This window comes from Eubalaena glacialis, chromosome 3 (genome assembly GCF_028564815.1).
Source record: "Eubalaena glacialis isolate mEubGla1 chromosome 3, mEubGla1.1.hap2.+ XY, whole genome shotgun sequence".
In the NCBI taxonomy this organism is placed as follows: Eukaryota; Metazoa; Chordata; class Mammalia; order Artiodactyla; family Balaenidae; genus Eubalaena; species Eubalaena glacialis.
Window position 1 is genome coordinate 87,183,004 of NC_083718.1, and position 14,830 is coordinate 87,197,833.

The following is a 14,830-nucleotide window of genomic DNA, read 5'->3' on the forward strand; positions in this document are numbered from 1 at the left end:
CGCAGGCTCAGTAGTTGTGGCTCACGGGCTTAGTTGCTCCGTGGCATGTGGGATCTTCCCAGACCAGGGCTCGAACCCGTGTCCCCTGCATTGGCAGGCAGATTCTTAACCACTGCGCCACCAGGGAAGCCCACATTACTTTATTAAACTGATATTTAAAGGGCCTACTAAGTGCCAGGCACTGGGGATAGAGAGAGCTTGCAGGCAGGATCAGACTCAGGTGCCCTGGTTCCTAGTTTTATGTTATCCTGTAGGGATGCTAGAACTTATAACTGCAATTAACTCTTTTTTTTTTCTTGTGAATTTGTTTTTATTGGGATATAGGGGATGGGTTGCGAAATATCTCCGTGGGTTATGCCCCATCAGGGAAATGTCCATTCTAATCTCCCTGGAATAGCTTTTGGAACTTTTTCTTGGAGCTTCTGCTCTTGCTATCAGCAGCCTCTTTAGGTCCACTGCTGAGCGGCTCCTCCTTGGAAGAGAATTTCCTCTTTTTCTTGGGGACTCAAATTAACTATTAAAGGAGATCCCTCCTTTATGAAGTCACTAGGAATCAAGGTGAGGTTGATTTTTTTTTCTTTACATTTTTACAGCTTTATTTGGGTATAACTGACATACAATAAGCTGCATGTAAAGGGTACAGTTTGATAAATTTTGACATATGTATACACCCATAAAACCATCACACCGTCAAGATGATGAACATCTCCATCACTCCCAAAGAGTTCCCCCATCTCTCTCTTTTTTTTTTTTAAATCCTCCCTCTTCTCCTTCCCCTGAAACCACTGAAAATTCTAGAAGATACAAACTAGTCCATAGTAACTTTTGATATAGAGGACTTAACAGAACAAAAAATGAGCTCAGGGCCTGATGAAGATTCAAGTGTTGGAGGGAGCAGTTGGAATTTAGAACCAAATACCGGAGCTTGAGGTTCCACCATTGCTGGCAGCAGAGCAGCAAGAAAAGAACCTGAGTGTCAGGAGAGGGCAGACATCCTCCCTAGGGACAAAATCCACAAAGTAGTTGGGTATGGTCCAGTTCAACAGGTACCTGGGGATGTTGGTATGCTGGCACCTTCAGTCTTACAGTTGTGGGGTCTCATGGGAAGGATTATACTGAAGGTTTAAGCTAAATGAGAGGATTACTCATATAATTTATTAAAGCACTCTTTTTGTATGCCAATTATTGGTTTAACCATCTTGCTGCTGCTAGACTGAGAACTCCTGCAAGGATTTTATGTCCTCACCACCTAACAATCTTTGAACAGCATTCAAATATTTATTGAACAAATGACATTATCACTTAGGTCCCAGCCGACTAAGTATAAAATGCTATGAATTTTTCCAGTACCTAGTTTGGGTAAACTGCTCTCACGTTGGTACTTTCAAGGGACCTGCCTGCGAGTGATTAGCTTAGTTGAGAATGGGGCCTCTGGAAGGTCTACGGCTTTGGAGGAAGGAGAGCAGGCAGTTCAGAGTGGCAGAAAGGTGCCCTTTTTGGGTGAGAAAACCTCCCCTCTGTTCCCTTTCAGCTACTCCAAAGCTGTGGGGTCTCTGATGACAGTGTATCTGAGGTAGGGGGTAGGGGACCACAGGCAAAGTTAGGGTTTAGGTACAGTTTGGATTTTAGCAGCCCATGTTTTCTTACCCTTAGGGAGAGAGACTCTAAGTAGGAACCTCTTTATGCGATCAGATTGCTGTTCCACACCGTCGTATTTGCAGCATTCTTCCACCCCAAGCGCATACACGAGTTTGCAAGGGTCACAGCAGTAGTGAGACATGGGAGATACAAGAACTTCTCTCCTGATCCACTCACTAGACGAGTTAATCTCTCCCGGCCGGGCTCTGAGTCCCTGCCCCTCCCGTCTCAGGCTCCGCCCCCTCCCCACTTCTCCCGCGGTCCTGGCGGGCTTACCCAGGAGGGGGGCGGCCCCAGCCCCAGCGCTGGGCCGGGCGGAGCTCCCGCCCAGGCGGAGCTGCGGCTGCAGCGTCCAGCTGCCGGACCGACCTCCAGCCGGGCAGACCGCGGGAGCGGCGCCGGGCCCCCTTCCCCCACCTCTCCAGCCCACCCTCTGAGCCTCCCGAGCCCCCTCCCCGCTCCCTGCAACTGTGCTGGTAAGTCCCACTCTCCGCACCAAACTTTTTTGCTGCCGAGTATGAGTCCTACCGCCGGACCACGAGATACAATGTAATTGGGGGGGGAGGGGGTGAATTGAGAATAGAATGAACTCTTCACGACACCATAGCGTCCCTAAAATGGATCAGATCTCCCCCATTTCCCGAATTGGTAGAACTCTTGAATTTAGATGCTTAAACTTGTAGATAGGGAGCTGAGGGTATTTCCTCCAACTTCGCTACCCCCTCCCCCATTTCTCTGAGATTTAGCCCTTCCCGATACTTTCTCTCCATATTCCAAGTATCTTTGGCTCCCTAAAAGCTCATCCCTTCTCAACTCCGGCGTGGCAAAGCCCCCTCCCCCAGGTGCTTCGGGTCCACCCCCTCTCCCATTCCCCCTGGGACCCCGCGATCCTTCGGGCGGTACTCTCCCTCCGGGTCTACCGGTCTGGCACACCGGCCAAAGACGTGCAGGGGCTGGGTTCGGCTGTGGAGGGAGGGGCTGAGGCTGGGTCCAAAACCCGGCGGGCGGGGCCGGGAAGGGGAGGTGTAGGGGGCCGGACTGGGCGGAGCAGGCGGCATTTGCGGCCGGCGCTGGGGTGGAGAGTTGTGCGCCGGTCCCTGGGCCTGAGCTCGGGCTCGGGCTCGGGCGCCTGCGATGTCTCAAGATGGCGGAGCTGGGCGAATTAAAGGTACCGGACCCCTCCCCCATCCCCATCTGGACTGAGCCCGGCTGTACGCCGAGTCCGGGAAGCGACCGAGACTGGGTGCTGAGGGCTCGGGTGGGGGCCGGAGACGTGGCGGGGACTGGCTACCGGGGATGGTGAGAAGTGGCTGTGGGCGAGGAAGGGGCTGCGGCGGGGCTCCGGGGGCGGGGCCGCGGGGCAGATATAGGGGTGGGGCCGAGGGGAATTGCCGCAGTTGGGGGCCGAGGCGCAGGGGGCGGGGACGCGGGGTAGAAGTAGGATTTGGTAGTAGGGGCAGATGTAGGAGTAGGGCCAGGAGGAAAAGCTGCTGTAGAGGCAAAGGGGGCGAGTCGATCAAGGGCCAGAGATGCGACAGTAGGGGGCAGATGTTGGATGTGACTGGGGGGCAGATTACGGGTAGGCTCCTCGGGGGAAAGGCGCTGAGAGGATAGAGGCTTTGGGGCTGCTATTGGGATCTGAGCCTTGGGAAGTACCAGTAGGCGGCTGAGATCTAGGGGGCGGGGCTGTGCGGGGCTAGATCGAGGGGTGGGGCAGAAGCATCCTGGAGGCTGAGAGGAAGGTCCTGCCTTAGTGAGTCGGTATCTTTGGGCAGAGGAGTGTGAAACTATGGGATAGAAAGGGAGAAGTTCTTGACAAAGCTAACGGAGAAATAAAGACAGGACAGAGGAAATTAGGATGGGGAGAAAGGTAGAGGAGCAAGTTTTTAATCATATTCCTCAAAAGCGGCCCAAAGCCATAATGTCTCCTATGAGGGGAAGAATTGTGGAGGGCTAGGAAGGCCTGCCCGTGGCAGGGTCTCCTAGAGATTCATAGAAGTGAGTCCTTTAAAGAGAGAGCTTACCGCTACCAGAGACTTGAGGATAACCATATCTGAGGACATCTCATAGAACCTTTAAAAACCATGGGGTTCATCCCCCTGTCTCCTGGCTTTATTCTGCCTTTTGAAATGGAGCCATTTTCTTGGGAGGGCCTGAGGTCTAGTCACTGGGTCTAGCTGCCTAGGAGAGCATGCAATTCTGCACCCTGGCTCAGGGGCTGCTCACCTTCTCCTCACCCTCCCAGGACCTCTGTTTAGAGCTTTCCTCTTCTCTCTTCCACCCCTGTGGAGGAGGGGGAGGATCACTTATTTTCTCCGGGTAGGAGAGAAGCAGGATATTAGTTCCTGGCAGATGGAGTAAACGGGTAAACAGGAAGGATACCTGGATTCCACAATTCGCTGTTAACCTCTCACCCCAAGTTTTGGTCCTGTTTCTCTCCCACAAAAATAGGACTGAGGGGAGGGTGGTTATGTAAATGACACTGAGAAAGGATTTGGGGGAGTTATGAGCATTGAACCCTGACCTGAAAACCCTGGCCACAAAAGCTTCAGAGGCTTGGGGAAAATAGCTGAGGTAGATCGAGGTGTTGGGAGGGGTGGGCCGTGGGGCACAATCCTCCAGCCACCTGGCCCCTTTCTTCTCTATGGGGCTGTCTGGCCTGAATCCTCTTCTCCCCCCTCCTTCTCCCTGTCTCCTATCCTCTTCCCAGGAACTGGGATGGATCTGAGTGTCTGAGAAAGAGCAGGAGAGGAGATAAGCAGCTTACAGGAGGGTCCAGGCTCACGGCAGGGATGGAGGGAAAAGGCTGTAGTGGACTCAGAGGTGTGCTTCGGGGTAGCATGCTGTCTGCACCCTGCCCTCACCTGTTCAGCTGCCAGGCACGGGGAGTTAGGGCTGCTCAAGCCTGGGGGGCAGTGGTGAGGTGATCTGAAGGTTGCTAAAATGGGACTTAGATGTCCATTTGGCCAGGTTCGCTGTCTGGCAGTAATCCACTGGCTGCAAGGCACCTTTCTGATTAGCGCTGGAGGGAAAGTGCATTGCCCACCTAATAGCTCAGCCCCAGTGTCTTGGCAGGACAGCCCTGTGCAAGGTAGGATTCTCAAGCTTCTCTGGTCTCCACAGCACATGGTGATGAGTTTCCGGGTGTCTGAGCTCCAGGTGCTCCTCGGCTTCGCTGGCCGGAACAAGAGTGGACGGAAGCACGAGCTCCTGGCCAAGGCCCTGCACCTCCTCAAGTCCAGCTGTGCCCCCAGCGTCCAGATGAAGATCAAAGAGCTTTACCGCCGACGCTTTCCCCGGAAGACCCTGGGGCCCTCCGATCTTTCTCTGCTCTCTCTGCCCCCTGGCACCCCTCCTGTAGGCTCTCCTGGTCCTCTAGCTCCCATCCCCCCAGCCCTCTTGGCCCCTGGCACCTTGCTGGGCCCCAAGCGTGAAGTGGACATGCACCCCCCTCTGCCCCAGCCTGTGCACCCTGATGTCACCATGAAACCATTGCCCTTCTATGAAATCTACGGGGAGCTCATCCGGCCCACCACCCTCGGTATGGCTCTTTGTGGTCCCTGGGTCTTCCTGGACTCCATGCCTCTTCCCCAAGCCTTTCTTAGGCTTTAGTCCTGTGGGATCAGCACCCTGGAATAGGGGCAACTTCTGTTGCTGCCTGTGCATGAGCTTGGGAATAACTGCCCCTTTGTGTCCTCAGCATCCACTTCTAGCCAGCGGTTTGAGGAAGCGCACTTCACCTTTGCCCTCACTCCCCAGCAAGTGCAGCAGATTCTCACATCCAGGTACATCTCTTTCAGTCGTCCTGCCTCATCCTTGGGTGGTTACCCTTAGACTCTGCCCTGCCCTCCTTCCTCTCCATCCTCCTGCACCTGCTTTGTCCCTCATTCTCTTGTATGTCCCTTCTCTATTCTCTGGACATCTAACTTCCTGTGTCTCTGTTCACCCCTGCCCTTCAGGGGCCACATACTGACATCTCTCCTCCCTCCCTCTTCCAGAGAGGTTCTGCCAGGAGCGAAATGTGATTATACCATACAGGTGCAGCTAAGGTGAGTTGATTCTCCCTCCCCTCAGGGCTCCCACTGAGGGTGGGAATGAAGTAAGGGTATGACAGTTACTATTAGGAGATACCCTGCTCTGCCGTGTCCAGCCCAGCCCTGGGGTTCTTGTTTGGAAGCTGAAGGCTACAGATATCCATGACTGATTTTCTGAGGTTGCCTGCCTCTCTCTGCAAGAACTGCCTCCCACCCTTTCATCTTCTCTCATCTCTTACCAGGTTCTGTCTCTGTGAGACCAGCTGCCCCCAAGAGGATTACTTCCCCCCCAACCTCTTTGTCAAGGTCAATGGGAAACTGTGCCCCCTGCCGGTAAACGCTCTTCCCTTCTTCTGGCAGTAACCCCTTCCCTGTTTTAGTTCCTAAATGTTACATCTGTTATGAAAGAGACATGCCTGACATAGTAGGTGCTCACTTTACTGACTGAATCAATATAATCTAGAGAGTACCAAGATAGGGCTGAACAAGGGTTCTCTCAGAACCCAGAGCGGGGATATTAGTTCAACTCAAAGGTTCAGGAAAGATTCTCAGAAGTGATGACCCCAGAGCTGAGGGTTGGAAGAAGTGGGGTATCCCTACTCTTCCTCTTCAAGAACTCAGTGAGCAGGTTCCTATTTATCTGGTCAGTGAGTAAGTTCTCCTTTTTCCCCAGGAATGAACCCTGCTGCCAACCCTAGAGAGTGCCCCAGTTTTTTGAGTTACTGAATGGGCCCCGTCTCACTCATCTCAGTGAGTGAGCTGACCTTCTCTCCAGAAAGCGAGTGACCTAAGACAACGTGTCTTAACCAGGCCCTCCCTCCCTCCCTCCCCAGGGTTACCTTCCTCCTACCAAGAATGGGGCTGAGCCCAAGAGGCCCAGCCGTCCCATCAACATCACACCCCTGGCTCGACTCTCGGCCACTGTTCCCAACACCATCGTGGTCAACTGGTCGTCTGAGTTTGGACGGGTGAGCGTGGCTGAGGCAGGGAGCCTGGAAAAGCCTGCAGGGAGTGAGAGGGAATCATCCAGTGCACTGGGCTGGGCAAACATCTTTCTCTTTATGGGTCTCTCTGCATTAACTTGCTGTCTCTGGCCCTCATGTGACAAGGTGGGGGGCCGCTGGTGGTGGTGGTGGTGGTGGTGGTGGTAGTGGTGTACGAAGCAGAGGCTGATTGTCTCCCCCCCCACCTCCAAGTAGAATTACTCCTTGTCTGTGTACCTGGTGAGGCAGCTGACTGCAGGAACCCTTCTACAAAAACTCAGAGCAAAGGGCATCCGGAACCCAGACCATTCCCGGGCACTGAGTAAGTAACATCCCATCCCTCTTCTCTCTGACCAGGATCCAATTCTTCCTGGCCCTCGAGCCTTTATAATTAAAACTCATACCCCTCTTATGACAACTTACTTTACCTCTCACATGAACCCCAACCCGTGCCGTACCCCTCTTACCAATCTTTGTGGTTGAAAAGTGGGGCCACTTCAGGCACTGAGTGACACCCTTGCATTCCCAGTTATACATCTGCTTTGCATCTCGCAGACCCTAACTCCAGCCCTGTTGGAATATGGGTTCTCCAGACTAGAAAGTGTCTTTAAGTATCATCAACACTAACCCTCTTGTGATGCTTCAATTCCCTCTAGGTCATCTCTTCCAAAGTGTCACCCAGCTGTATTTAAGCATCTTCGGGGATGGGGAAATCTCTCCCCGCCACCTAGCCTTCGTAATGCAGATCCCAGACCACCCCCATGTGACATCCCATTGGCCCCCAAAGGCGCTCTACCCAGCCGCCTCTCAGCCAGAGCCATCTGCTTCTGGCCTCACCACCTCCCGGGCTTCTCTCCGGCCTTGCTGACCCCATGGCTCTGGCCCCACTCTTGTTTCAGTCAAGGAGAAGCTGACCGCTGACCCGGACAGTGAGGTGGCCACTACAAGTCTCCGGGTGTCACTCATGTGCCCGGTGGGTACAAGGGAGAAGAGAAGGGGGAGGAGTGGTGGGTTAAACCTCTAGACTCAGATGAGGGTTCCTAGGGCTATTAGAGTGAGGCTGCCTGGGACATGGGGACTCTGACCAGAGAACTCGTCTCTCCTCAGCTAGGGAAGATGCGCTTGACTGTCCCTTGTCGGGCCCTCACCTGCGCCCACCTGCAGAGCTTCGATGCTGCCCTTTATCTACAGATGAATGAGAAGAAGCCAACGTGGACATGTCCTGTGTGTGATAAGAAGGCTCCCTATGAATCTCTCATCATTGATGGGTAGGGCCGTTCTGCATTCAGCTTCCTTTTACCTAGGACATCCACTAGGACTGGCCCCTGCCCCCATATATAAATATATATCTGTAACTTACTTCCCCTCCCAACTCTTAACCTATCTGTCTCTTTTATATAAATATTACCTATCTATTTATCTATCTCTCCCTCCAACATTGAGGACTTAACTACACACCGTACTAAGTACTTTGCATGCCTTATCTCATTGAGTCCTATGAGATGCCAATAACCCTGTGAGATAGGTACTGTCATTATAAGTGAGGAAGCTGAGACCTAGAGAGACTGAGGATCTTGCTCAAAGTTACATTGTTAGTAAGTGGCAGAGCCAGTGTATCAAACTGTTACATCAAACAATTACCTGACCTCTTACTGAACATAGCAATAAAGTTCTTTTGATCTAGCGACTCCTAACCTGCTTCCAGAGCCTACATTATGGTTCTTGTTCCCAGTGCCTCTTTTTGAGGTAGCTTATAGAGTTCTGTTATCTCTGCTCCTTCTGTTTTGTCCCTAGTACTACATGGAACACGTGCTTAGAATGTACGTATTTTAAAACTCAGCATTTAAAATTTTCAAACCTCTTTTATGCACCTTACTTTATTTGATTCCAACAACTCAGAGAGGTCAGGAGGGTGGATAACATCCCTAATTTACAGATGAGGAAACTGAGGTTCAGGAAGGTGAGTCCCAGAACTCCCTGGCTACTGTTGCAGCCATCTCCCAGCCACATGAATTCCCATCTCTCCCCTCCCCTAGTTTATTCATGGAGATTCTTAATTCCTGCTCGGATTGTGATGAGATCCAGTTCATGGAAGATGGATCCTGGTGCCCAATGAAACCCAAGAAGGAGGCATCTGAGGTTTGCCCCCCGCCAGGGTATGGGCTGGATGGTGAGTGACCCCCTGTCCCCCAGTTGAGCTAAGTCTTGTATGGCCTCTTCTCTGAGACGCAGTCTTCTTATCAACCACAGGCCTCCAGTATAGCCCAGTCCAAGAGGGCAATCCATCAGAGAATAAGAAGAAGGTTGAAGTTATTGACTTGACAATAGAAAGCTCATCAGACGAGGAGGACCTGCCCCCGACGAAGAAGCACTGTCCTGTCACCTCAGCTGCTATCCCAGCTCTACCTGGAAGCAAAGGGTATGAAGAAATAGGCTGAATTTATAGCAGAAGGGAGAGGAAGAAGTCAGGAACGCTTTCTGATCACTGGGCAAACTCTGGGGCAGAGAGGGGACTTGAGAGGCTGAGCTGGGTGAGGACATCTGTGATTCCTTCTGTCTCCTCACAGAGTCCTGACATCTGGTCACCAGCCATCTTCGGTGCTACGGAGCCCTGCTATGGGCACGCTGGGCGGGGATTTCCTGTCCAGTCTCCCACTACATGAGTACCCACCTGCCTTCCCACTGGGGGCTGATATACAAGGTATGACACTGATCACAAGGTGGGGCCGTGCACTGCCACATCCTCCCCCAAACCAGCTCACAACCCTTGCTCCTTTTCAAAGCTTTTTGGCTGTTTTGCAAGGGGCCACAATCCAAGGAACTTCTTTGATTGTGTGTGTGTGTGTGTGTGTGTGTGTGTGTGTGTGTGTGTGTGTGTGTGTGTGTGTGTGTGTGTGGTGAAGGGGTCAGATAGGAGGTTGATTTTAATTTTTCTTTTCCTACCAGGTTTAGATTTATTTTCTTTCCTTCAGACTGAGAGTCAGGTAAGTGGTCCCTTCTCCCTCTCAGATCTCTGAAGCTTCCTTTCTAGGCACTGATGGGCCCCCTTACTCTCTCATTTTCCCCAGGGACCTTAATCTGCTTCTCCATGAAGGAAGGAAACTGTGGTATAGGCAGTTTATTTCCCTCCTAGGCCCCACTGGGACTTCTTCGGATTCTCACCCATGTCTCCTCTGTCCTCTGTTACTTACTGTTCTGTCTCCAGAGTTTTTAGTGTAGTTCTGCGCCTGTCTGCTCACCCCTCCCCCCCCACCCCCCCAAACCCATGTGCACTTGAGCACCATGACTGCCCCAGCCGGACATTCCACACATTTCAGACGCCCACAGGGCCGAGAATCTAGCAAGCTGGTGGGGCTGTCTCCAGGCAGGGAAGAGGGGTGGGGTGTGGGGAAGTAGGGGAAGGAATCAGAGGGAGCCTCTCCTGCTTCTCAGAGAATACTTTGGGATCCTGAGGGGTTTATTTATCCCATATGATATTTCTGAGATGAGTGACTGGGAGTGGGTAAAGTCAGGATAAAATCTTAAACCATGCTCTTGATTCTTCCTAGCACTATGGTCCATCCGTCATCACCTCGCTAGACGAACAGGATGCCCTGGGCCACTTCTTCCAGTACCGAGGGACCCCTTCCCACTTCCTGGGCCCGCTAGGCCCCACGTTGGGGAGCTCTCACCGCAGCACCACTCCAGCACCCCCTCCTGGCCGTGTCAGTAGCATTGTGGCCCCTGGGGGAAACTTAAGGGAGGGGCATGGAGGACCCCTGCCCTCAGGTCCCTCTTTGACTGGCTGTCGGTCAGACATCATTTCCCTGGACTGAGTCCCCTGGATTATGGAACCTTCACCGCCTCGCAACACTGAGCAAGTATGCTGTGGAGTCTGGAACCCTGGCCCCTCTGACCCCTCAGAAGGGCTTTGGTCAAGGCCAGAAAGATCTTCATGGACACCTGTTTTTGGCCTTATCTCTGCCTGACAAGGCTAGCACCCAAAGGGTTAATATTTAACCTCTTTTAAAGGACATTTGGGGTCTGTTTTTGGAAATGTTCTTTGATGTCCAGCCCATTCCTTTGGGTCTGTTAACCTAGGCAGTGGGAGGCAAATGGGATGGGATGTGAGTTGGGGAAAGGGCTGAATCCTCAGCCTTGACTGTCTAAAGCCTTGTGGGGAAGGGGCCCTTCTCGTGTCCCCCAGATGCCCTCTCTTCCCATTCCCCAAAGCCGGCTGTGTTCCTTCCCCATATCCATTGTCTCTTCATGTCCATTCCGTTCTCTTTGGCCAAACAGACAGCTGGAGTAACTGAGATAGGCAGACACATGGACAGAGAACTCTATTTTGGGTTGCATATTTTTTGTGTGTAAACAAGAAAAACCAAAATACTCCAAAGATGACTTTCCCTGCCTCCTGCTTCCCAGTGTGACTGAGGAGGAGATAAGGCCTTAGCCCTGATCCCCAGGGGTTTGGGAGAAGGGCCTGGCCAATCGCCTGGGTCTCTCTATTTATATATTTAAGTAAGTTCACAATGATGCTTACGCTGGCCAGCCTGGGGCCTGAGCTTCTGAAGGCCCGTGGCCCTGTGGCTAGGTCTGGCTCATTCTGCACCTTTCCTGGGAGGTGGGAGCACCCTTGTGCTCTCCCCAGTCTCCCTTTTCAGGCTCCTCTAGGGCCTAGGATCTATGTTGTAATTTTACTTTCTATTCCCACAGCTGTAGCAAAGTTCTTACCCATAATAAAGGTTGTGAATGTTCTGTGAGTGTCACGGAGGTGGGCTGGGGAGGGGATTAAGCACTTTGCTTTCCAGATCCCTGGTTTGGGGCGGGGGCGGGGGGGTGGTCCACGTTCTGTTCTTCCCTTGCGGGCCCTGGGTCCGAGTGAGCTCCACTTCCACATGGTAGGGGTGTCACACTGAGGATTTCCAAGGGCAGTTGTTCTTTCTTCCTTTCTTTCCCCCACACCCATAAAAACACTAGACCATTCAGCCCAACACTGTGGAGTCCTTAAGTCCGTCCTCATCCTTACCTGCCCAGATGCTGTAGCCAGAGCCTGAGGGCAAACTTGGTCCCAGTGCTGACCCTCTCTTTGCTATCTGCCGTGGCTGGGGTCGTCCGCAGCAGTGTGGACGTGGGCAAGACCAGAGGTCGAGCGCCTCCATTCTCTTCTAGTTCCACCACACTGCAGAACGACAGCTCCTGTCTGGGCTGTGCCTTGTGGCTTAGCCCACTTCCGTATCTATTGGGTCATCTGATCCTCCCAACCACCACAGGAGAGGGGTGTGTGGGTGTTAACCTCATTTTACAGAAAGGAGGGTTAAATGACTTGCCCCCATGAGAGAGTGGGACTGAAACCCAGGTCTTCAGTGCTAGCCAGTTCGACAGGAACCCTTGGAGTATCATGGGCAGGGTCTTTGATCTCATGTGCTCTCTTCATTATCAGTTGACCAACTCCCTCCCTAAATCTCCCGCACAGCACAAAATTTCCCCGAAGGATGAGACAGAAGATGAACTTCTCAGTGTGTATGTGTTGGTGTGTTGGAGGGTTAGGGAGAAGCTCCTACTTACAGGACAGAAGGCGGTAGGTCCTGGGGAAGATGTCTGGGTGTCTCTGTCCCATCCTCTGTGGCAGCCACCGCAGCTGCTACATCTGGTCCCAGCCACATAAGGGCGCTCACCTCCCTTGGGTTTGGTTGGATCCGGGCCTGGGGCCAGACATGTTGATCCCTTAGTCATGGCCTCTCTCAGAAGACCTGTTCTGGATCACAGCCTACCCACAGGTGGAGTGGAGAGACTTGGGGCAGGGACATGGGGAGAGGCTACTGGATTTCTTGGTTATCTCTGACCTTCCCTCTCCTCCTCCTTAGTCATAGTCGGAACCAGTCTGTTTGGGCCTCCTAAGCCGCATTTCCTTCCTCTACTGCCAGCCCTACCTGTAGCTGCTGCTGTGACTCCTGGGAGATGACAAGTAGATAGAGAATGATGTGATGGTATTTGGGGAGACCCCAGCTCAGCCTAGGAGGGTAGGCAGACTAAGAGAGAAGAAAACAGCAAAAATGAGAACTTCCTGTCCCTTTTTGAGGCTTTGTAAATGCAGCTGAGGAAGTGGAGAGTAGAAATGGTGGAGGAGGGACATGGGTAAGGGTCGTGGGGTTGGGGACTCCAGACCACCCACACTCCATCGGGTCCCCTGTGGTCAAGGCAAGTGTGGCTGTTCTCTGGGCTTTGGTGGGTTAGAAGCTGTTAAGGGCTCCCAGGTCCCTGTCTCACCTCCCATAACCCCAGAGGGACCCAAAAGAACTGGCCCTGGGGCAGCTGTAGTCCACTCTCCTCCCAAAGCTCTCGAAGTCCTCCGTCCAGCAGCTGGGAGTGAGGGGGCAGGAGGTCAGAGAGGCCACCGCCTGACTCCTCCAAGTCCTGTGTTTGCCCTTCCCTCAGCCCACACCCAAGGTAGTCCCTCCTTCAGGGCAGGGTGCAGGTTGGGTCAGTGGATTGGCTACCTCTTCATCAGGTTCCACGTGCCCACCTGCAACAACAGTGGGACCAGTAGGTGAATGGTGGTGTTCCTGGTCAGGGACCCTCCCTCACTGTTTACACCACCCCCTCCTCCAGTGGGCACAGGTGCAGTTGTAGCCCCTTGTGATTATGGGACCTATTGATACCACATTTCTGGGCCCACTTCTCTGTCATTCTGAGACTGGGAATAGCGCTGTTGGGTAAAGGGCAGATTTCTTTCCTGGACTTAGGGCCTTGTCCTCAGACCGCTCACCTGGGGGTACCCAGAGGTTGGGGGAAACGTTGAGAGTGCGTGTCCTTCGGGTCAACAAGACAGTCTGATCGCTGGACTGCAGAACGACCGCCACAGCCAGATCCACACCTCGATTCGTGGGCAGCTCGGCCCCAGGAGCCCTGGGCTGCTGATCCAGGGCCGGAAAAGGGCAGAAAGGGGGTCGCTGGCGGGAGGGAGCCGCTGGGGTTAATATCTCAGAAGCGAGGCGGGGCTTTCAAAAACTGGGCGACACCCCGATGGGGAAAGAGGCCACGGCAGGCGACTGGCCCCCAGGCCTCTCGCCTCCAGCCCCCACCCGATCCCAGTCCCTACCTTCGGCCCTTCACCCCCCCCCGCACCCGCCCCGTGTGCCCCCGTCTCCGGACCTGGAGCGGAAGCCTGGCGGAGGCGCCTGGGAACGGCCTGTCCGAGAGGACGAGTTGTCCCCGCTTGAGGCCGCAGTACGTGGGCCACGGCCCGAGCCCCGGCCCGGCGCCCAGGAGGTCACACACGCTCTGCGCGAAGCTCACCGACTCCGGGCGCCCGGACAGAAGCACCCGCGCCGCCGCCATAACGCGGCTCAGGGGTCTCTGCGGCCCGCTCCGCGCCCTCTAGTGGCCCAGCGGGCTTCCCCTCGGAGCCTTCCGCCGGGTGGGAAGGAAGCCCGGCTTCCGGGACGTCCCCCGGGAAATTTAGGCCTGACACTTGGGGATGATCCAGGGGTGTGACAGGTAAATGACAAAGGGGAACACCTCTAAATCCTCAGCTCCTCTTTTCCTCCCATCTTCTGTTTAGGAAAATGATCCCCAGACTGAGTGATTTCTGGACTCACGTGTCATCTCCCACCAGCCATGGGCGGAACGATGAGCACCGCTCCATGGCACTCAGCACACTTATCTGTTATAGCAGGTAACATCTCCAATTAGTTAATTACATCTGTCTCTTAGCCACACACCCAAGAAACATTTTTGACACCTTCCCTTTTTTTTTTTTTTCTCGTTTAATTTATTTATGGTCGCGTGGGGTCTTAGTTGCAGCATGTGGGATCTTTTGTTGCCGCCTGTGGGCTTCTCTATAGTTGTGGCATGCAGGCTCCAGAGCGCCAGGGGCCTAGTTGCCCCAGCATGTGGGATCTTAGTTCTCCCACCAGAGATGGAGCCGGCGTCCCCTGCATTGGAAGGCGGATTCTTAACAACTGAACACCAGGGAAGTCCCACCTTCCCTTTCTTTCTTTTCACTCAAATGGCAACCAAGTGCAGCAGATTCTACTTCCTTAAACTTTCTCAAATCCGTGTCTTAATCTCCAGCCACCATTGCCCAGTTCAAGCCTTCCTCATATTCTGCCTGAGATACTATTACAAGTCTTTAAATAGTCCTGCCTCCACCAATTCATTCTCTACAGTGAGGCCAGAGTGATCTTTCTA

The 14,830-nt window shown here is 53.4% G+C and overlaps 2 protein-coding genes across 9 annotated transcripts; one reads left to right on the forward strand and one right to left on the reverse strand.

The window, feature by feature from the left end:
* The first annotated feature begins 1,935 nt into the window (after positions 1-1,935).
* Positions 1,936-11,395, forward strand: PIAS3 (protein inhibitor of activated STAT 3). 5 transcript variants are annotated; one of them, XM_061183578.1, is made up of 14 exons: positions 1,936-2,114; positions 4,762-5,179; positions 5,339-5,423; positions 5,637-5,687; positions 5,915-6,005; positions 6,506-6,640; positions 6,872-6,977; positions 7,555-7,628; positions 7,763-7,923; positions 8,692-8,825; positions 8,906-9,074; positions 9,223-9,356; positions 9,602-9,639; positions 10,204-11,395. In XM_061183578.1, exons 2-14 carry the CDS (start codon positions 4,765-4,767, stop codon positions 10,468-10,470), a joined length of 1,860 nt encoding a protein of 619 aa, XP_061039561.1. In that variant the 5' UTR covers positions 1,936-2,114; positions 4,762-4,764; the 3' UTR covers positions 10,471-11,395. The 5 variants fall into 5 exon arrangements, with proteins under 5 accessions (XP_061039561.1, XP_061039563.1, XP_061039559.1 ...); XM_061183580.1 differs by having other exon boundaries at positions 4,798-5,179; XM_061183576.1 differs by lacking the exon at positions 1,936-2,114 and adding an exon at positions 2,711-2,806.
* Positions 8,519-14,026, reverse strand: NUDT17 (nudix hydrolase 17). Of its 4 annotated transcripts, none has more exons than XM_061183582.1 (8): positions 13,793-14,026; positions 13,407-13,551; positions 13,138-13,163; positions 12,908-13,000; positions 12,571-12,669; positions 12,206-12,342; positions 11,667-11,819; positions 8,519-9,061 (listed from the first exon to the last, which is right to left on the reverse strand). In XM_061183582.1, exons 1-8 carry the CDS (start codon positions 13,976-13,978, stop codon positions 9,058-9,060), a joined length of 843 nt encoding a protein of 280 aa, XP_061039565.1. In that variant the 5' UTR covers positions 13,979-14,026; the 3' UTR covers positions 8,519-9,057. The 4 variants fall into 4 exon arrangements, with proteins under 4 accessions (XP_061039565.1, XP_061039564.1, XP_061039567.1 ...); XM_061183581.1 differs by having other exon boundaries at positions 13,407-13,590; XM_061183584.1 differs by having other exon boundaries at positions 13,407-13,590; positions 13,937-14,015.
* Positions 14,027-14,830: the final 804 nt, after the last annotated feature.

Bases quoted from the DNA above. Each gene is read 5' to 3' on its own strand.
- NUDT17 (XM_061183585.1), bottom strand. From the start codon at position 13,978: ATGGCGGCGGCGCGGGTGCTTCTGTCCGGGCGCCCGGAGTCGGTGAGC. The intron at 12,343-12,570 runs GTAGGGCTGGCA...GTCTGGCCCCAG, and splicing joins AGTCACAGCAGCAGCTACAG to GCCCGGATCCAACCAAACCC. The intron at 11,820-12,205 runs GTAAGTAGGAGC...GTCGTTCTGCAG, and splicing joins GACCTACCGCCTTCTGTCCT to TGTGGTGGAACTAGAAGAGA.
- PIAS3 (XM_061183576.1), top strand. From the start codon at position 2,783: ATGGCGGAGCTGGGCGAATTAAAG. The intron at 5,688-5,914 runs GTGAGTTGATTC...ATCTCTTACCAG, and splicing joins ACCATACAGGTGCAGCTAAG to GTTCTGTCTCTGTGAGACCA. The intron at 8,826-8,905 runs GTGAGTGACCCC...TATCAACCACAG, and splicing joins GCCAGGGTATGGGCTGGATG to GCCTCCAGTATAGCCCAGTC.